Genomic DNA, 18,948 nt, shown 5'->3' on the forward strand with positions numbered 1-18,948 from the left:
ATATAGCATCAATCAATAGGCTTTAATCAAGGATGGCAGAGGAGCTTTGATAGCACTCTTCAAATGGATGTACTGCTGCTGAAATGGTTGTTACCTCTCAGTGAAGCTTCTTGTAACAGAGGGTTTGTAGGAAAAGCGTCACACACCTGTGAGCTGTAAGCAGGGGTGCAGCTGGTCATGACTTGGCTGGGAGGCTGCTGGGTCAGCTCCTGGTTCTCAGGTGGACAAAGCTGCTGGGAACACGGTTTCTTTCTGCTGTGTTTCTGAACAGCAGTGTTGAGCACTGGTCTCCTACCCACTTGTTCAGGCATTCAGCAGGGAGGATCAGCTGGAGGCAGTAACGGCACTGCTTATGCATGCTTGGAAGGCAAGAGCCTGTGGTCAGCAGCCTGTTTATGCAGTGTCACTTGGAAAGCTCATCCAAACAAGCTTTAAAGTGCATACATTAAGCCATATTGGATCACCACTTGCATTTTATTTTTTTTACCTAGCTCAAAACCAGCCAGAACTAAGATCACTCTATTTCTTAGGGTGTGTCCCCAGCATAGTGTAACTGAAGTACTATAGATTCACACTTTGTGTTAGTTCAGATAAAGTTTTGCAGTCTACCCTTGTGCCAACAGCCCTAAAATGCTTCCCCCTTGCTGCTTAGCCTGGGCTAAGTCTCTATCCCCAGCTGAGTCTCCAGGGGAAACAAGAGAGCCCCAGGCTGCAGTGCTGCTGTGGTGTCACCAATGAGATCTTACACAGAGGCAGGGAGGAAGTCAACCTGGCACTGTGTTCGAGGGGAGAAGTGGTAGAAAAGGGTGGGAGGATAGGACTGGGATTTGTAAGGCTGGATATCAAGCAGTGGGAAATGAGTGACTGAAGAGAGGTCCTTGGTGGAGAGCAAGAAAAGGATGGAGGAGGGCAAGAGCAGAGAGCTTGGGAAGCAAGACATGGCTTGAGAGATGAGGGTGCAAGGAGGAGTTGGGGGGGGAGAGGGACAGGGTCGCTTTTGGCTCCATGGGAGACTGGAGATTGGCAAAGAAGGGAAACTGACGCACAACAAACCTGCAATGAGGTTTGGGATGGGGGGGACAGAGAAGGAAGGTGGCCTAGTAGGGGGGAGGCAAAAGGCTGCTGATGCAAAAGGCATTGTGCAGCCCTGCTTCCCCTGGGGTCAGCAGGCAAAATGACTTCACTGGCCATCCTCATCATCTTTTCCCCGCCTGCACAGCCATGCTGTTTCCATGCAGTGACTATGGCAACCCAAGTTTTTGACTGGCTGCTCTAGGATGGTAGCCATAATGATAGCGGTAATGAGTATTGACGGAGGGGAGGGGAAGGCGAGCAGCTGCGGAGCAGGGGAAGTTGCCTGAGTACAGTAATCGTGTTTGGCAGGTCAAGGGTGAACTGTGGCCTGCGGGAGTTGTACATTGCCCAAGGCTAGCAAAGTGTTGTTATAATAAAACCCAGATGTTTCCGCTATTTACAATGTATACGTTATGTTTAAACCTGAAAATGCATCCTAGGATCTGGTGGGTAGGGAAACAGTTATTAGCTGCTTGGAAATGACTTGCTGGTAATGTATCTCTTCCCCCTTGATATTAGCTGTTGCCTGTTTAATATATAAATCTTCTAAGTGGAGACCCTCACAAGCGGCTTCTTTGCCAAGCCAGTGGTTCCATTTGGCTTCATGTGAAACAGCACCGTGTCCCCTGACAGCTTTTTGGGAGGGTGCAGCCCGGGCACAGCGGCCCTGGGAGCCGTGCTAGCAGCCTGTGTGCGTTGGTGTGGGAGAGGCACTGCTGTCAGGCATGGGAGCGCAGCCAGTCACAGGTGCGCAGAAAGCACTGTTTAATTTCCCCAGACTAATTGTTTTAGAGCTGAGAGCCAGAACTCTTGTAGTATATGTCATGGGCCACAGCAGAACCACAGCAACTTCTAATAAGTATTTAAAGGGGGGGGTGGATGATTTAGGTGATTAGGCTTTTATGGCAAAACAATGACTTGTCTACAAGAGTAAATTAGTCAGCTAAACTGTGAATTTACAGCCCAATGGTTTCTTCGCACAAACCCTCCAGGTGATCAGTCCTACAGCTGGTCCAGGAAAGGCACTGAAAATATTAACACTTAAAGTGAATGAGTTCAACTGTGGGAAGCCCTGGAGCGAACGTTCCTCTTCAGAGATGAACTGTTCTGAGTAAATTGGAGTTGAACCTGCTTTGGGAGTGAATTAAATCAAAATCACCCAAAATTGTAAGGGATGTGTCTGCTTTGATGTTTTATGGGATTTAACTAATGCAGGAAAAATGCACACCTTCAGTGAATCCTGATTAACTCCTCACATGTCCCCCACCTGCCCCTGTCCCCCATGCATCCATGTGCACTGTGCCACACTCACCCCTTGCATGGGCACTTGGGGTATGAAGAGGCTTGTCTGGACCTCTCAGCAGAGACTAGCCCTCTGTGTCAGGAGTGGAAGAGGCGTGCTTTAAGCTAGGCTGTACAAAAACATTGCTGAAGGTCAAGCAACAGTTTGCAAGAAGAATGGCCAAAAATGGAGTCATCACATGGATGCACCAGTGTAATTTACTTCTACCAAGAATTCTGTTGCCCATGATCCCTGGGAAATCTGTGGGAGAGTTGAGTAGTCACATTGTGCAGCACTTGTCTTGCTATGGCTTTTGGGTCTGTGTAGAAGTGAATCTTGGAGCTCAGTGAGCAAACTATGCTGATATTGACAGTTTCTGCCGAGTTTTTCTTCCTTGTTCTCTGTTTCTACCCCAAACACTCCCTCTGCAGGTGTCCCATCACAAGTTGACTGTGGTTTCTATCAAGGGCAATGTCTTTTTTCCCTGAGCTTTATTGTCCTCCCACATACTGTGTGCCTGCCTTAGAGTGATTTTCTTGAATTCTAGCCCCGAAGGACAGCTCTCTGTTTAGCCATCCAGTTTTACAATATTTCACATCATGCCTCATAGGAAGGGATACAGTACAAGTATTCTGCTAGGCAGACTGCCTGTGTGATGTTGATGGCCCTCCGTACCTCCCTCTGATTTGCTTGGACTCATTATCATGGGTGAAGTACCATTCATCTTAGTGGTTTCTAATGTGATACTCCGGTTTATAATGCAGTAAGCCACTCCAGTCAATATGAATTTAATGCCTGAGGTGACTGAGTGTAAAATGACCAAAGTTCTGTAAATTCACATCCCATTCCATGAACTAGCTTCCCCACATGGAAAGCCCAAAGCGCAGAAATGTCATTTGTCTTAGATATTTTTTGAATGCGAGGCTTGTATGCTTTGCTGATTGAGAAAAGTTGTTTGGGTTTTTTTTAGTGTTTGTCATCTATTTCAATGTAATGAGCAATTTTTTCAAAGTGCAGTTGCTGAATAAGAATTAAAACAGCAAAAAAGTGCATTTTTGTCTCCCAATCTAAGTCTAAAACTGAGGTCCCTCTCCTTTTTTAAGTACATGATGACCATACTCAAATGTGACTCATACAGTGACTTTTAGTACTTCTTTGTTTACTGAGCCTGTTAATTGTGAATTAAAAATGTGTTTTAATAAAATTTCTGCTTCTCTCCTCTCACATGTCTAGCAGTTTCGGCTAATGTAAGTCCTGTCAAAAGCCTCTTTTTTCTGTATTTTAATGTCTATCCCTCTGCAGAATAATCAGTCCGATAACAAATACATCAGATAATACATTATTTTCCAGCATAAAAAAAATCTAAGAATTTATAGGGTGGTTATGTGCCTGTTTAGTTATACAATTATCTAAATGAATGGAGGGCAGAGACAGCATATCCTCAGAGTTTGGAAAACTGAGTTATCAAATTGAGAATAAGGGCTCTGCTTAGTAACAAATAAGACTGTTATAATAGATAGCATCCAGTGAGAATCTTACTCTTTTTTTTTTTTATTCTTTGTGGGGAAAGAATGGGGTACAGAAAGGAAAAAGATTATTAAAACCTGCTGTTTAGGTCAGTGTTTCCTCTGATTATTTAACTTATGTTTAAGATTGGGGAAGTAAGCTGTGGGGATTAACAGCTGTCAAACCTCTCACTACTATCAAAACAATTCCATTTCATGAGCACTGAGAAATACTGAGAAACACAAAACCTCACCATTTTTTTCTCTACTAAGAGAGATTGGGATGAAGAGACTGTGAGAAAGAGGGCAACTGACCCTGGAGCTCTTTGCCTTTCTTGGCATGGAAGCCTGAACTTCCATGCTTAGAGGCTGTGTTTGGTGTGTGTTCAGTCAACCCAGGACCGGTCTGTGAAGGCTGCAGATGGAGGTGCCATGCACTGCCAGTGGAGATGATAACTTTGTTGTTGTTTTACTGGATTTTGACCCTCCTCTATGCACTCCCGACTCATATCAGAGCTATAAACAAGAATGGCTTTTGGGCCCTTTCACACCTCCCTGAACACACAGTGTGTGCTCACTTCCTCTCCCTCCATCACAAATAGCTTGATTGTTCTGGAGGCTCCAAGAAAATGGTATTTTGATACTGGTTTTCTTGATCCTTGGTCTGTTCCTGTACTACTGGAAATTCATGCAGCTCATGAGATAAAACACTCTGCAAAAAAGAAGATCACACCTGGAAATAATGACTTCCAAAGTCCAAAGTGTCTCTTAAATTCTTTCCAGAAGTAGTGATTAAAAGGGAAAAATACAGTAGACATTCAGTATAATGATACTGTTGGTTTTTATTATTATTACTTTTTTCAGCCATGTTGGGTTTTATGACATCTCTTAGTAGACAGACAGAGATTCAAAATGAGGTAATACTGTGAAAAAAAGTATGCTTATCGTCTACAGAGCACTTTTCTGGCTTGATTGTCTCCATTTCTCTTAGCAATAATGGTGTCCTGCTTGGTTGCTTCTTACATAGAATTCCCTTTGCAGCCAGAAGGGGGACTCAGGATATTAAATTTCAGCAGATGCAGTGAAATCATCCCATATGTTCTTTCTTCTGAACATCCCTTTCTGATACTGTTCTGGTTCTTTCTTGGCTTCCTCCATCAATCTTTCATGGCTTTCATTTTCAAACAGCTTTCGTTATTATGTACTTACCAATGTAGGACAAATTTTGCAGAAAGAAGTACTGAAATGCTGGGACACATGGTGGAAACAGGTTCCAGTCCATCAGGAAGAGGCTTTGGTATATCTTTTCTTTGTCTATTTATCACAGGGTTTTTAAGCCCCTGTATTACTGGGTCTTCCCACAGTTTTATCAGCTCCCTAGTGTGTAGGTAGAATCCCAGACTGTAGTTCATAGGGGAATATTTTGGTGGTTGTGACATCAAAACACAAAGGAGCGTTGTGATACCCAAGAAAGGGTCTTTGGTCTGCTGGATGGACTTCCGACCATTGCCCAGCTCATGATGAAAGAGAATAAATGAACATGCCTAAGCAGAGATATGTGTGTTGCTTCATGATGGCAGCAGCAGTGAAATAATCTGTGAGAGAAGAGCCATAGGTTAAAAAAAAGGGTAGAAAAGCCAGATGGTGTGGATACATCATATTAGGTAAACAGCAGACTCATCTTTTTTTGCCCATCACCAGGAAATAAATCCTGCCTGCCACTGGGCTTCTTGTGAGACAGCCCTGTTCTCTGTATTCACGCCACCTTGCAGGGCTGTGTCTCAAAGCAAACCTGACACACCTGCCAGTTCTGTTGCTGGGGTTTCCATTGTAAACCCCTGTTTTCTCAAACCCTTTTAGGATCAAGCTTTTATGTTTGATTTATTCATGTTATATGAGTTTCTTTCTCATGCCTTCTAGAAAATTTGGATAAAAGAAATGACTGGCAACCCCCTAGGGTTCAGCACAGTTGGGGAGAAAGTTATGCATTCTGCCTGTAACGTGCTATTTTCAATGAAAATCCAGACTGGAACTTCACATGATAACATCGCTTTAGGATAATGTGGGTCATGAAAGACTGCTTTTTATTGAAGACTACTAAAAGAAAGAAAACAGTGCCAACACATAAGAATTTGAGCACTACGCAGACACTCTGTAAAGGGAGATTTGTTTCTGGTTTGCTGCTTCGATCTCATCTTATTGCATGGAGACACATCCCTCCTGTGTCTGTCAAGGAGCAGCAGCCTCCTCTAACATATTTTGCAGTTACTCACTTCAGATAGCTTCAGAGAGGCACAGTGGCTACATATGATGAGGCTGGAGCCTTTATCTTAGTTCTGGCTCTGCAAGAAATAGATAAACAACCTGATGGGCTGCCACAGCTTGACACCAACGCCAGCATCTGGGAACCTTCTTGGTTTTCCTCACCTGGGTTTTTTCCTGGGGTGTTGTCTCAGACCATTCCCATGTGAGATTTTGACTCTGTTGGCACTGTGAAGAGTGTGTAGATTGCTGCCTGCCTTGCAGCTCAGCTGTCCAAACCAGAACAGAGCTGGTTTGAGCTCTAGTGGGACTCTGTGGTGGCAACAGATTTGCTGCAGATTGGCTTGCAGTTGTTCTGCTAATGCTCTTCAGTAACTTCTCAGCAGCAGAAAGGCCGGATGGTATGTGTATACAGTCCAGGTGACTTAATGATTGAAGTCAATGTCCTGGCTGGGAATTAAAAGGAGAGGAAGAATTTCCTGTTTCAGGAATAACAACAAACTGAAACTTTTACTAGAAGTAATGTGGAACAGATAGGTCACAGGAGATGATATGCAAAAATCTCCAGCTCAGTAGTAGCAAAATGAAGCTGTTGCTCACAAGGCTATTATCATTGAGAATGAAACAAAAAGGAGACTAGGAAAGGGATGGCACATTGATATGATTAGTCCTTTTGTGCAGAGGTTTATAATCACATTGATATCTTTCTACCTTGAATGATGAATGCATACTAACATGTATAAGTGTTAACATACAAAGTCACTGTCATATAAGTCAGGTTTCTTAAATCAATTCAACTGAAGCAGAGAGAGCATTGCCTCTAGAAAGACCTGTTAGGACTAATTTAATCCAGAAGTTTATTGATTCAACTTCATTTATTAAGGAATTTATTTTAATGTGAGTTTAATCATAAATCAGCTTTAAATCAGTTTAAGTATGTTCACACTGAAGCTTTGCATTTTTTTAAATAAAATTGATTTATGCTTTACTTAAAAAACTGCAAATTTGGATATAAAGAAATCTGTGCTTTATTTTTTCCCCTTAGAAAGACTGTGGCACATTTCTCTGTCTTCAGGGGTGAAAGTCTAGCTGTATCAAATCAATGACAAAGCATTTTATTTTCACAGGGCCTGAATTTTACCTTAGTACTGTGCTGGGCCTTGAGTGCTTATTGTATAGCAAATAAAGCCCTGGATACTTGCACACTTGATATAATCAATTTTCAGGCTGTGATTTTATCCAAAACTGTGACACATGAAAACCATTTGCAAGTTTAAAAGAAGTGGGGGAAGGGAGGTTTACTTGATTTACCATGTCCTTATTCTTTTTACTGGCAGCTTGTTCAGAAGTTTGTTCTCCAGCTCATTTTTAGCTAAATTTTAAAATACAGTGTCTGTTCTGTTAATGTAGAGCCTAGACTGAGGCATAAGATTTGGTAAATTACACATACTACTTACTACACATTATATATTTGAGTGGATCTAGAAGGGTCTTCTTGTGGCTTCCACATAAATATCACCATTCTACAATAAAAGTTGTAATTCCTCACCAACAATAGATACTGGTGGCCACAATCACAAGGACTAAATACATAGGTTGTTAAATAATTATCAACTGGTTATTGCATGTTATGGTCTTTTTCACATAGTCATAGATTTTAAGGCCATTGAGGGATTTTGACAAAAGTTTATGTAAACACCTGGCAGGATGGGCTTGAGTGTTACAGACCAGGAGCTCCAGGCTGAACTTGATGACCTGGACATCCATTTCACGTTGAGATCTATTTCACAGTTTCCTGTATTTGTGTGATGATCCCACTCCTGCGTGGCCCAATACTTAGATATTCACACAGGTTTCCTGGTATGCAATTATACCACTTAAGGTTGATCTGGAATATATTTTTTTAAAGTCTTGTAATTTTTCCTACATAATTTTTGAACTTTTGCCTACAGTCCAGAGTTGCATAAAGTGTTCCTGTCCCTCCTCCAGTGATTGCTGGACCATGACATGTTTCTGCACGCTTTACTGGTTATGTGGTTATGGATTTTTTGGAGGTTGACCTTTAAAAGGATGTCTAATCTTGTATAATAATTTAACCAGGGGAGATGCTTCTAATTAGGTCTTTTTATGAGCTGTTCCTGATGGGAGTTATTTAGCAATATTTATTCTTAAGAATTTTATTTTTCATTTGTCTGAAGATTGCCTGCGCACAGTTTCAAGCAGGTGTGACATAAACATTTCCTTTTCACTGCAGTTTCCTCTTCTGTTTTGCCATAGCTGCAGAGTATAAATATGGGGTACAGTATATGCTGGAAGTAAATTATACTGAAGTGTATACAATGAGATCCTCTCTACCTACTGTGCAAGCCCATAATGCCATAATGTTAAATGCCATGTTTAGATTTTTGCTGACCTGGGTTTGAGCTGACGATTTGTATGCAATACCCAGATGTATCCAGATCCTCAGTTCCTGAATTGAGTCAAGTGCCTTTTGGTCTCATCGGTTAAACTGTTTGCATAACTTCATGTTAAAAAAAAAAGAAGATTTTGCTAGTGGACATTTCCAAGGGACAGCCACTTCAGTCAGCCAAAGGGGCCAGTACTATTTGTGCTGTGTCCCTGGGGAAAGGTACGTTATTTTGCTGTGGAAGTGTCATCTTTTTGGCACTGTCAGACCACGTTGATTTTCCCCGTAGCATGTAGGCATGAAAGCTGTCATTTTCCAAATTGACTTAGGAGTGGAGGCACAGCGTGGTCCGCCAGCAATAGCTCCGTTTTATACCTGGTGAAGATTTTGGCAGGCAAGGGCAGGGGGATTGTTCTTTTGGGTGTTGTGCAGCTGGGAAGGGGGTGGCACCTTGCTCTGCTCCATCTGTGATCAGCACGAGAAGAAAATGACTATCAAAAACTTTAGATGCAACTCTGGTTAAGTCTGAGTGGGGACAGACCCCATTTTGGGGTTGCAGTGGGAGACCTGCCCTTGTCTTCCACAGGTTTCCTCCATGCAGTCTTTGAGCACACAGATGTTTTTGTAGGCCTACGTCCTTCCACAGCCTGTGCTGAACACCCACATGAGTCCCAGAAAAAGAGTATTGCTAGGAGAGCTGACCACAAAGGATTTAAAGGAGAGGAGGGGAAGGAATGTGTCAGATGAGGAGCTAATACCCACAGTGTTAGGTTTGACTTCGGCATTAGCCGAAGGTTTTCCTGTTCAACATGGAGAATTGTTTTAATACTGGGGAAATTTATATGAGTCCTGTAGCTACAGCGTTGTCTGATGTCATTTAAATTCTGCATCATGCACTAGTGCGTGACTGTTGCTTCTATACATATATGACTGAGCTCTCACTTGAAGTAGGGACAGTTTGGCATGCTTAATTAGGAAGATCTCTGATCAGGCACATAAAAGTGTGCTAGCAATGTTGGTGGATGTGTGTTGTTACTCTTTCTTTTAAGCCTTCCACAGCCTCAAAACGATGGAGGAAGGTTTTGAGGAATATGAAGGCCTGCCATGGATAGATCCACACTGGGCTATTTGTTGGCTGATGCATCGTACTTTGAAGTGAAACTATTGCAGAATCAGAAAATGTTACAAAGCCAAGAAAATAGCATAAACCAGAAGAAAAAATGGGCCCCTCTATGAAAACGGGAAAGCAATCACTTATGTCCTTTGTACATGAGCATTCCAGCTTTGTTGGAACAGCGTGAAAGGAAAGAGCATGACAGAGAAACACTGAGAGGGCGGAGAAGCAACTGACACCAGAGGAGATGGAAACAAGAGTTATAAAATATAATATAGTGCATAGGATTTGGAAAGCTTACAGGATTCAGCACACAGGAGTAGTCTCTGTGTTTTCTGATGATGGCAAATACAGGAGTGTGCCAGAGAATACAAAACGTGAGAGGGAAGGGAGGTGGCTGTACCGCTTTTGAGCCCTCAGATTGAAAGTCTAAAGCTCTAAGGAAGCTACAAAAAAAAAAAGTCAGTTGTACCAAAAAAGAGAAAAAAAGAGAGTTACCCAAGAACTAGATTTTCATCAGTCAGTAACCCAGAGGAATAACCTCTGAAATTATACCAAAGGAGAATATTGTTGCATGGTGCATCTTTCCTTCCTTGCCTTTTCTTAGTCAATCTGTTTTTCTTCTTCCCAACATGACCTTAGGGCACACCAGCATGGCTACACATGTACCACAGCTGAGACCGAAAGTTTATGTTTTGCATGCCTCTTAGCCCGGTGATCTGGTGAACCTTCCAAGTCTGTCCATAAGGCTTAGTCTGAGACCCAGTCAAGTTCACAGTGCAGTCACAGCCTGTGCTTTTAGGTGGTTCTCTCAGCTGCACTAGTCTCTGTTTGGTGACTTACTTTATGCCATTTTCAAGCAAAGACAGAGATTAATGATGAAAATACTTAGACTGCAGAACAAAGAAAAGAAAGTGACATATGTATGATGCAGCAAGCTGCACTTCCTCCACTCATCTGACTTCAAGCTACACAACTTGAGACAAACTTCTTTAATGTGCAGTCCTGGAATTCAGCTCCTAAATCAAAAGTGGCTTCATGTAAAAAGAAATCACTGAGTACTTGCAAGTCCCCTTGAAGTCCACAGGATTTATGCCTGCATAGCATTTCTATACATTGGATTGCTTTCATTTTAGTGCTCAAATAAAGATTCTGGAGTCTACCTTTATGCACTTAGGTATGTAAAATATGGACCTGCAGATTTTTATATCGACTTTATGAGCAGTTGTCCCTGAATTGCTTATTGGATATCAAGTATATTTATTTTATGCTGTCCCCACATTTTCAGTCTGTATGATCAGGTTTTTGTATTGACAGTGTCTAACAGGGTCATCAAAGTTTATCAGGGATGCAGCCAGTTGGAGTCAGCTGAAGCATTGTAAACCAGAGGAGAGAGTATTTAATGCAATCAGGCGATGGGTTCCTGCAGACACAATCATCAGTAAATAAATTAAGTGTTGACCTTTAAATTGTAATCTTTAGGTTAGACGCTTGCTTACACCCAGCTTCTCTTGTGAAACCTATATTTTGCTATCTTTGAATGCAATTCCCTGTCTCTGAGGAGGTCTAAGCTCAGAAACTGATATCTTGAGTGACTGCAGGAGGCTGGACAGCCTGGCATTATCTTGTTACACTGAATAAATGGGTGCTCACAGGCTTTCCCTTGTGGACACGATACTTCTAGACATGCTGGTTTGTCACTACCGTCCTTTTTCTGGCTCCACTGAAGATGCTTTTTACTTGTAAAGTGGAGGAGGGAGTAGTGAGACCTTCTCCATTTGCACAGTACTTCTTCCATATGTCCGTTTTCAGTGTCCTGTTGGTCCATGATGCTTTCATTGGAAGGGTTTAATGGGCTTCTGACAGGGAGAATGAAAAGAAGATTAACGCAAGCTCAGAGAGCAGCTTCATGGCTAGGGCTAAATATCCATGAATGCTGACATGACATACCATGTACTTAAAAGCATCTCACCCCGAATGAACAGATACTTTAGGTGTAGATCTATGAGTTTGTTGGGTGCACCATCACTTTGAAAGGACCACGTGAGACTTCAGCACCGTTATACCTAAACCTGTCAGGCTCACTGAGTTTAGACTTTAATGCTCCACAGCATGAGATGAGCAGTTCCCAGTCAGGGTAATCAGAGTTGCAGTTGTGATTAGCTTTTGGGAGTAGTTACTCTGATTTATGGCAGCATTTGCTGGTTCCTCACTTGTCCAGTGTTCAAAGAACATGGCTGTAGTGCTATATCCCTCTCTATTGCTCTGTTTCTTGGCTCCTGACCACATTGCTAGCTGTGCCTGTGGCATTCCCCTTTCTTTTGGCCTTCACCCCATCTAAAATTTCTGTAAAAATTTCCTTTTAACATCATTAGGAAAAATGAGTATCTCTGGATCTTGGTTCTACACGTAATGCTCAAGATAAATGTCAGGTTTGCATTATTCCTTTTGCTCTTCTACACAGATGTAAGTATTCAAATCATAGACGCAGAAGCTGAAATGTATCTGGCTGTATTTTCAAAAGAGTTCAGAACTGAGAAATTCCCATTTAAGTAGCTAAATGATTTGTTTGGTTTTCCAGTCTCTCTGCTCGTGTTCAGTTACTCTGGTATTTTGGAGATCTGGTTGTGTGGGATCATCTCCTATCATTACACACAGTGTTTTATCATGTAGGTAATCTGCACAGAACTCAGCATGCTGGAAGGAAATAGATTTTGAAAAGTGTTCACAATCCAAATGTTGCCTGAGAGAATAACAGGAGGACTAAAACCAACAGAAACCAACAGAACTTTGGGTTGGTTGTTTTTTTTTTTTAGTTGGCTAAGCAGGAGCAGTGTACATTTTAAAGTGTAGCTTATATGGTTTATACCAAAGGCTTTAGAAAATCTGGCCTGCTGATGATAAACCTGAACTTGATTACAATCTCATATGCAAGGGGAGAAGGCTTTATGGAAATAATATAATTTGTCTTGCATTACTGCCCAGCCTTTGGCATTATGCTACAAAAAACCACAAGTCTGAGGCCAAGGCAATGGGTGTTATTCTTGTGGCTTCTATTACCACTCACCAAGCTGTTGCTCACAATTTTGCACAGCAAACTGTGCACATGCGCCTACTGGTAAGCATGCCTAATAAGTTCCTGTGCTCAGACTCTAAGGCTTTGTGCCTTCCTAGGAAAAGAAAAAAGAAAAAAGAAAAAAGCAAAGAAAGGAAAGGAAAGGGAAAAAAGAGAACACAGAAAAGAGAAAAGAAGAAAAGAGAAAAGAAGGAAAAAAAAGCCCAACCACTCATGGAATTTCAGCTGAAAGAGTGTAGTTGTGTGATAATATTTTGCAGGTTTCCTGTTTAATTTGTTCAATGTGTTGAGCTTCCATGCAGATTAACTATACAATCAAACACTGAGGGTGAGGAGATTGCTGTGCTTTGCCAAACTCACCAAAGTCCAGAGAGAAGAAGTTATCTCCAGTCATACATTATCAGTGAGCCTTTTGCAGAGAATATGGAAATGTGTGTTCCTTATCTGCAATGATATTATGCAGGCCAGCAGACATACATTCCTGAAAAAATTGCTAAAAAAATGACAGATATTCAAGTCATCTTAATAATCAGAGATCTAACACCTTGCATGCTTTTGCCTGTTAAACCCTTCCAACAGTGCGGGACTTTTGCTGACACAAGCGCTCTGACGCTTTGTGAAGGCTCATCACAGCGTGACAGCCCTCTCTTGCTGTTATCGTCCATGTTGCTTTCTTAGAAAGTCTGTCAAACCAGGGGAGGTCTGTGAGCCACAGAGAGAGAGGTCCTAACCAGGGAGTGTGAAAAGCTCGGGCTTAGACATGGGTGCCTTTCTGTGTGACTAATTGACTCTTAAAATATGAGGCCCTCCTGGGTTTCGACACAAGGAATATAGATAAAGTGGATCCCACCGCACCTTTCATTCAAGCAGTGCTACTTTCAGGGTGCTTCCACGCTTAGTTTCCGCTGTTTCTCTTTGGGATTTGTCTGTTTTCTTTGCTACCTGGCCCTTGTCATTCTGTGATGGATGGCACGTGTAAGGGCTCTGCTGCTGCCATACTGGAGCTGCTTGCAACAGCACGGCCCAAAATGTGACCCGCAGGAAATGCTTCCATCTTCACAATACATTTTGACAGTCATTTTGTCCCGGATGGCACCTTCACCTTCATCCACGCCTGGGAGATGCAGAAAGTGTTTTCCTTGCCCCTTCCCGCTCGTTCCTGCCCGCAGCAGCAAGCCTCACGTGGAGCGGTGGGGAGAAGCCTCGCGGGTGGCAGGAGTGGTGCTGCACGATGGGCACAGCAAGGAGCAGTGGAAAGGAGCCAAGCTGGCAGGAGATGCCGTGGGGACAAAGGGGGAATGGGTAGAGAGACGAGGGGAGGGAGGTGTCGTGGGGGGAGCAATGTCTAGTTATCATTATAAGCATTTTTGCTTCCTTTAAAAGCAGTTTTACCGCTCAGACAAGGTCCTGTCTTACCAGCACCGGGGAAATTGGCACAGACTGTGATAAAAGTCAACTACCTCTTGCAACAGTGGAAGCTGTAGCTGATCTCAATCCAAGCACACAATGCTGTAGTTTTATCAGCAGAAGCTTTCTCATATGCCTGGCAGGTCCGATTAACTTTTGCAAAAGTGTAGCTGAAAGGAAACAAACATAGTGTAAATGAAAAGGAGGGGAGGAAAAAAAATAAAAAAGAAGAGACAATCTCTTTTCTGTCATGTCTGTGAACAGCTTTTACTGCTTTCCCTGGAGAGCCTGCATGCTTGGACAGCGAGTTACTGTGAATTAGTGAGGGTCACTGCCATTGATTAAATCCTCTTTTATGTTTCCTGGTAACTCCTGAATTATGGCAGGACTTGAGCATATTAATTTAACACTTTTTTTTTTTCATTGACAGTTCTGATGGAGGAAAAAATCTGCAAGTCATTTTGAGCACATAATATTGAATTAAAATAAAATTCAGGAACAAAATGGCATCTCCCTTTTATTCCCAGTTTCACACTGCTATGTTGACAGGAAAATCAAAAAACTGTTGAAGTCTTAAGCACAAAAATTTTGATCCCTGTAATTGTGGTTATTCTCTTAATTTATGCAAGATATGAACTTTAATAAGTGAAATATAGTGAAATAATGAATATCGCTTTTTTATTTCACAGCTCCTTTTCTTACATAGTGACAAAAGACTATAACCTTAACTCTTTAATGACAGAATGAAACTATAAACACAAACCTCAGCAGTAAGGCTTGTTAATTAATGCTAATTGGTTTTGCTGGAAAATTTAAATGTTGGTATTTTTCAAAAATTCTTTCTCTCTTTTGGGTAAATGCCTGAATATTTACGCATGTGTGCTTATGTAAATGTATGTATATATACAAATACACACACATGCTCATAAAAGTATATATATTTAAGCATATTGTTTTCAGAATGGTGTGTGGGCATTTGTTTTTCAGAAACCAAAACTTGTTTTGGTAGCATTTAGGGAACACGCTGGAATTTCCATAATTATCCTAGAGGGGGTGGAAAATAGAAACCAACATATGAGAAGATATTTTGGGGGGAGAGTTCTTCCTGGTCATGAAATCCTGGGCCTTACCTGATCCCTCCCAGTGCCACCCTGACACCTGTGCCTACCCTGTGTGTAAAACCTCCACAGACACCCTCCCCAGAGCAGGTCACCCTCTCGGACATTTTGCTGATGTCTAACCTAAGCCTTCCTGCCAGGGATTTGTTTTCCACACCAGCAGAGACACATGGAAAAAGTTGTCACCTTCCTCTTAATCAAAAGTTTTTTAATTATTGAAGGCTGCTCTGTCCCTATTCTGTCTTCTGCTGATGCCCAGCAGGCACCACCTCATTTACTGTTTCACTTCAGACCACATTTTCCCAACCACCATTGTTTATGCTGCTTTGCTCCGGGCTCAGTTTCCAGGAAAGCTGGGCTTTCCCTGGTTTCCCTGGGCTTTCCTGGCACAAGGAAGGTTGCCTCATGCGTGGGACAGGCCCTGCCGCTGTCTGCAGCAGGCAACTGCTATCGGACATGTGTGTATCCAGTTCTTTATACACGCCTCTCGTAATTACAGCCATGATGGTGCTGCTTGTTTTTTGTCTGATTGGCATAATAATTAAGGGCAATTGGTGTCAGCAAGTTTCCACAAACACACAACCAACAGATAGCAAACTCTAATCAAGCATGTTCCAGGTTGTTAAAGCATTTTCTTGTACAGGACCACATAGGAGACCTGTCAGTGTCCCAATGAATACTCCTAATCTGCATGTTACGGACAGTCATTTTCCTGGGACAATATTACAGCTGTTCAAAAAACAAAACAGACTGCAGTTAGAGGTACTGCATGGGAATACTGGCTCCCCAGAGGTACAGACCAACAACGGGGCACAGCCGAGCCAGGATGGACTCACAAGCTATCACCCATCAGTTGACCAGCTGTAGCTCCCTGTATTAGCCCTCCCCAGTTGTGTGGAAAAGGTGTTATCTTAAGCCCCAGGGGAAATAAGGTTAAACTAGGAGTTTTATCACAATGCTGGAGCATGGTAGAGGCTGGTTTACGGCTAACCCACAGGATCAAATGAAGCGTGGTGTCTCACAGAGGAACTGCATCTTCTTGTGAAGCCTGTGCTCAAAGATCAGTACTGGTTGTGAAATATTAGAGGTCTTTAACATAGAAAGCCCTAAATGGCTTGAGATTTACCCACACAAGAAACACTATTGCTACAACACAGTAGAAATTGAGATGCATCAGCTGGAGCCCTTCAGTGTGGGGGAGCCATTGGCTGAGCATTTTCAATGCAGTGTCCCCTTCTGGGTCTAAAATACCCTTAATTGATATTGATTCTCTTGATGGGCTTCCAAGCCCGTTGTCTCTTGCCTCAGGGAAAGGATATGGCCAAGCTGAGGTTTGAGGTAGATGTATAATGTGGGTTATAATGTTTGGCCAGAGCAAAAGCCTTTCCCTCTGATTAGGGAAGCTGTTGAGCTTATATTTATGCTTTTAACTCCCTGTCACATCAGTTGCACCTGGAGCCTTTGGATAGCCACTGACTCACAGCAGTCAAAATAAATAAAGCAGAAAGACACCCTCCCTTTCCCTTTCTGTATTACGTACTAAGGCTGCCTGCCACAGCGTGCTGTCTTGTTTCTAGGTGCACACGATCAATTAAGTGTTGTTAGTTATTCATACTGTATTCTGAAGCAGTACTTTAGTTCTCGTTAATGATGTGTATGGCTTGCAGGTTGTAAGACCCGTGTAGGAGGACTCCATAGGGCCAGACTGGGCTGCCATTAAATGTGCCCTTATGCTTTAAGGATGATACACATAACACAGAAATGATGCTTATTTTTCACATTTTGGTGTAGAGATGTTGCTTGTCTGGTTGGGGTTTGCTTTCTGTGGCTCGCGTAGCTCAGCTTGAGTTAGCACTGTTTTCCCTTCTGAGGATGGCTTAATCACCAGCACATTCTTTTATTTCTTTAGCGGTGCCTCCCAAATTGAAGGAAATGAAAAACCAAGAGGCTGCTGTGGGTCAGAAGCTGGTGCTAAGGTGTGAAACCACTTCAGAGTACCCTGCGCTCAGATTCAAATGGTTAAAGAATGGAAAGGAAATAACCAAAAAAAACAAACCGGAAAACGTCAAGATCCCAAAAAAACAGAAGTAAGTACAGAGACATTTCTCACAAGCGGGGCTTGGAGGGATGGGCAGAACTGTTCACCAGAATGCAAGAATTGAGGTTGTTAATTGTTGTATCAGAAAGCTAAAAGCTGTGAATTACAGAGGAAGAAAATTTAAGGAAAAAGACAGTGATGTTATTTTTCTTGAATGTATAGATGAAGTGGTAGATGGTATAAATATTTTATAAATAATATTCCCTTTTCAATTTCTATTTATTTTCTGAGAGCCAAAGGCTATAATTTTAACCAGTAAACCTTGGAGACAGGCCATTTTTAAACTACTGACAAGAACAGAGGTACCTTATGTTTTTTGTTTAAAATCCAAGAACATTTAAAATCATCAAAGCAATGTAGATTTGGAAATATTTTTGAGACTTGCTTTGCAAGCAGTTTAGTCCTTGAGAAGGTCTGAATGCTGCCTGCATTAGCTTCTAATGCCTTATGCAAGCATGCAGTAGACCTTTACCAGAGGCATTCCTGCACATGCAGAACAAGGCACAGGTCTAGCAGATGTCAGATGAGTAGCAAAGTCTGCAGATCTCATCCTCCTGGCTGGGGTGAAGTGTCCCCTACATGTGACTGATGAACAGTGCCAAAAGATGGTCTGGTGCCTTGTTTCTGCAGGGAAGGAGAAGAAGCTACACAGTGTGTTTGCTGCATGGAGACAGGAGAAGGCATTTGCTGTTTGGTCTCTACCTTGTAGTTTAGGTTAAAAAGTTTCAGTTGTGGCCACTCATCCATCAAAGGAAGCTATGAAATCTGTTTGAACACAGCCCTTCAACTCTCGCTTCTGCCCTCAGTAGGCAGGGCTGCTATCTGCTGCTCTGGACCATGCCTCCGTTTTGTGCAAGGCACGGAGGATTTTGGGTGGGCTCTGCAGGAGATCTTGCCTTCCAGGGTGTAAAGTACCCCCACACTTTTTGTCAGGTCTCATCTCATTAGGCAAAATAGCAGTGAAAATCAAACAGGTGCTTGACATTTCTGAGTTATTTAGGTTAAAAACCAGACATCCTGCCCTTCTTTGCAGTTTCTTGCACCACAGCCTGGGGCAGAAGGTGAAACAAAGTAGGGGGCAGAGCAGCATCACCGCAGCCCCCATGCCATGGTCGCACACACAGCAAGAAGGAACCTGTGATGTCTTGTTCCAGCATTTGTGAAATGGAGCTGTTCCAGGTGGCAGATAGCCTGGCAAATTGGACACATTTGCAGGGCCATATGTCTCCATCAGAGTTGCATTTTCAGTCTATTCTGTAAAGAAAATGTTCAGGTCAGAGCCTGGCCCTCAGCTTCCCCAGCAACACAGTGCTCCCTCTGAGGGGCAAACAGCATTTTCTCCTCTTACATTTTGGCTGATGCTGATTGACCAAACTCACTGGAGCCAGGATTTCGCCTTCTAGGGCTAGGCTTTGTCAGTTCAGCATTGAATCAGTAGCCGCCTTCTGCCAGCTTCTTTCTTTCTATTTTTTTATTTTCCCCCCACAAAACTTTTAAGGAGCCAGCAGAAGGGAAACTAGCTAATAGCAATTGATTAGAGCATGCATGTGGAACGTGTGAGACTATTTTTCAGGTTGATGTGCCAAAACACATTTAAAATTCCCC

General features: G+C 42.5%; 1 protein-coding gene across 6 annotated transcripts in view; it reads left to right on the plus strand.

Annotated features, from left to right (window-relative positions):
• NRG1 (neuregulin 1) overlaps nucleotides 1-18,948 on the plus strand; it is a 477,481-nt gene that overhangs the window by 316,383 nt on the left and 142,150 nt on the right. For all 6 annotated transcript variants that reach the window (XM_075740463.1, XM_075740458.1, XM_075740455.1 and 3 more), the window contains one exon: nucleotides 17,155-17,332. In XM_075740463.1, the coding sequence (XP_075596578.1) occupies nucleotides 17,155-17,332 (178 nt within the window). The remainder of the gene's footprint in view (nucleotides 1-17,154; nucleotides 17,333-18,948) is intronic.

The sequence above is a fragment of the Balearica regulorum genome, chromosome Z (genome assembly GCF_011004875.1).
Source record: "Balearica regulorum gibbericeps isolate bBalReg1 chromosome Z, bBalReg1.pri, whole genome shotgun sequence".
In the NCBI taxonomy this organism is placed as follows: Eukaryota; Metazoa; Chordata; class Aves; order Gruiformes; family Gruidae; genus Balearica; species Balearica regulorum.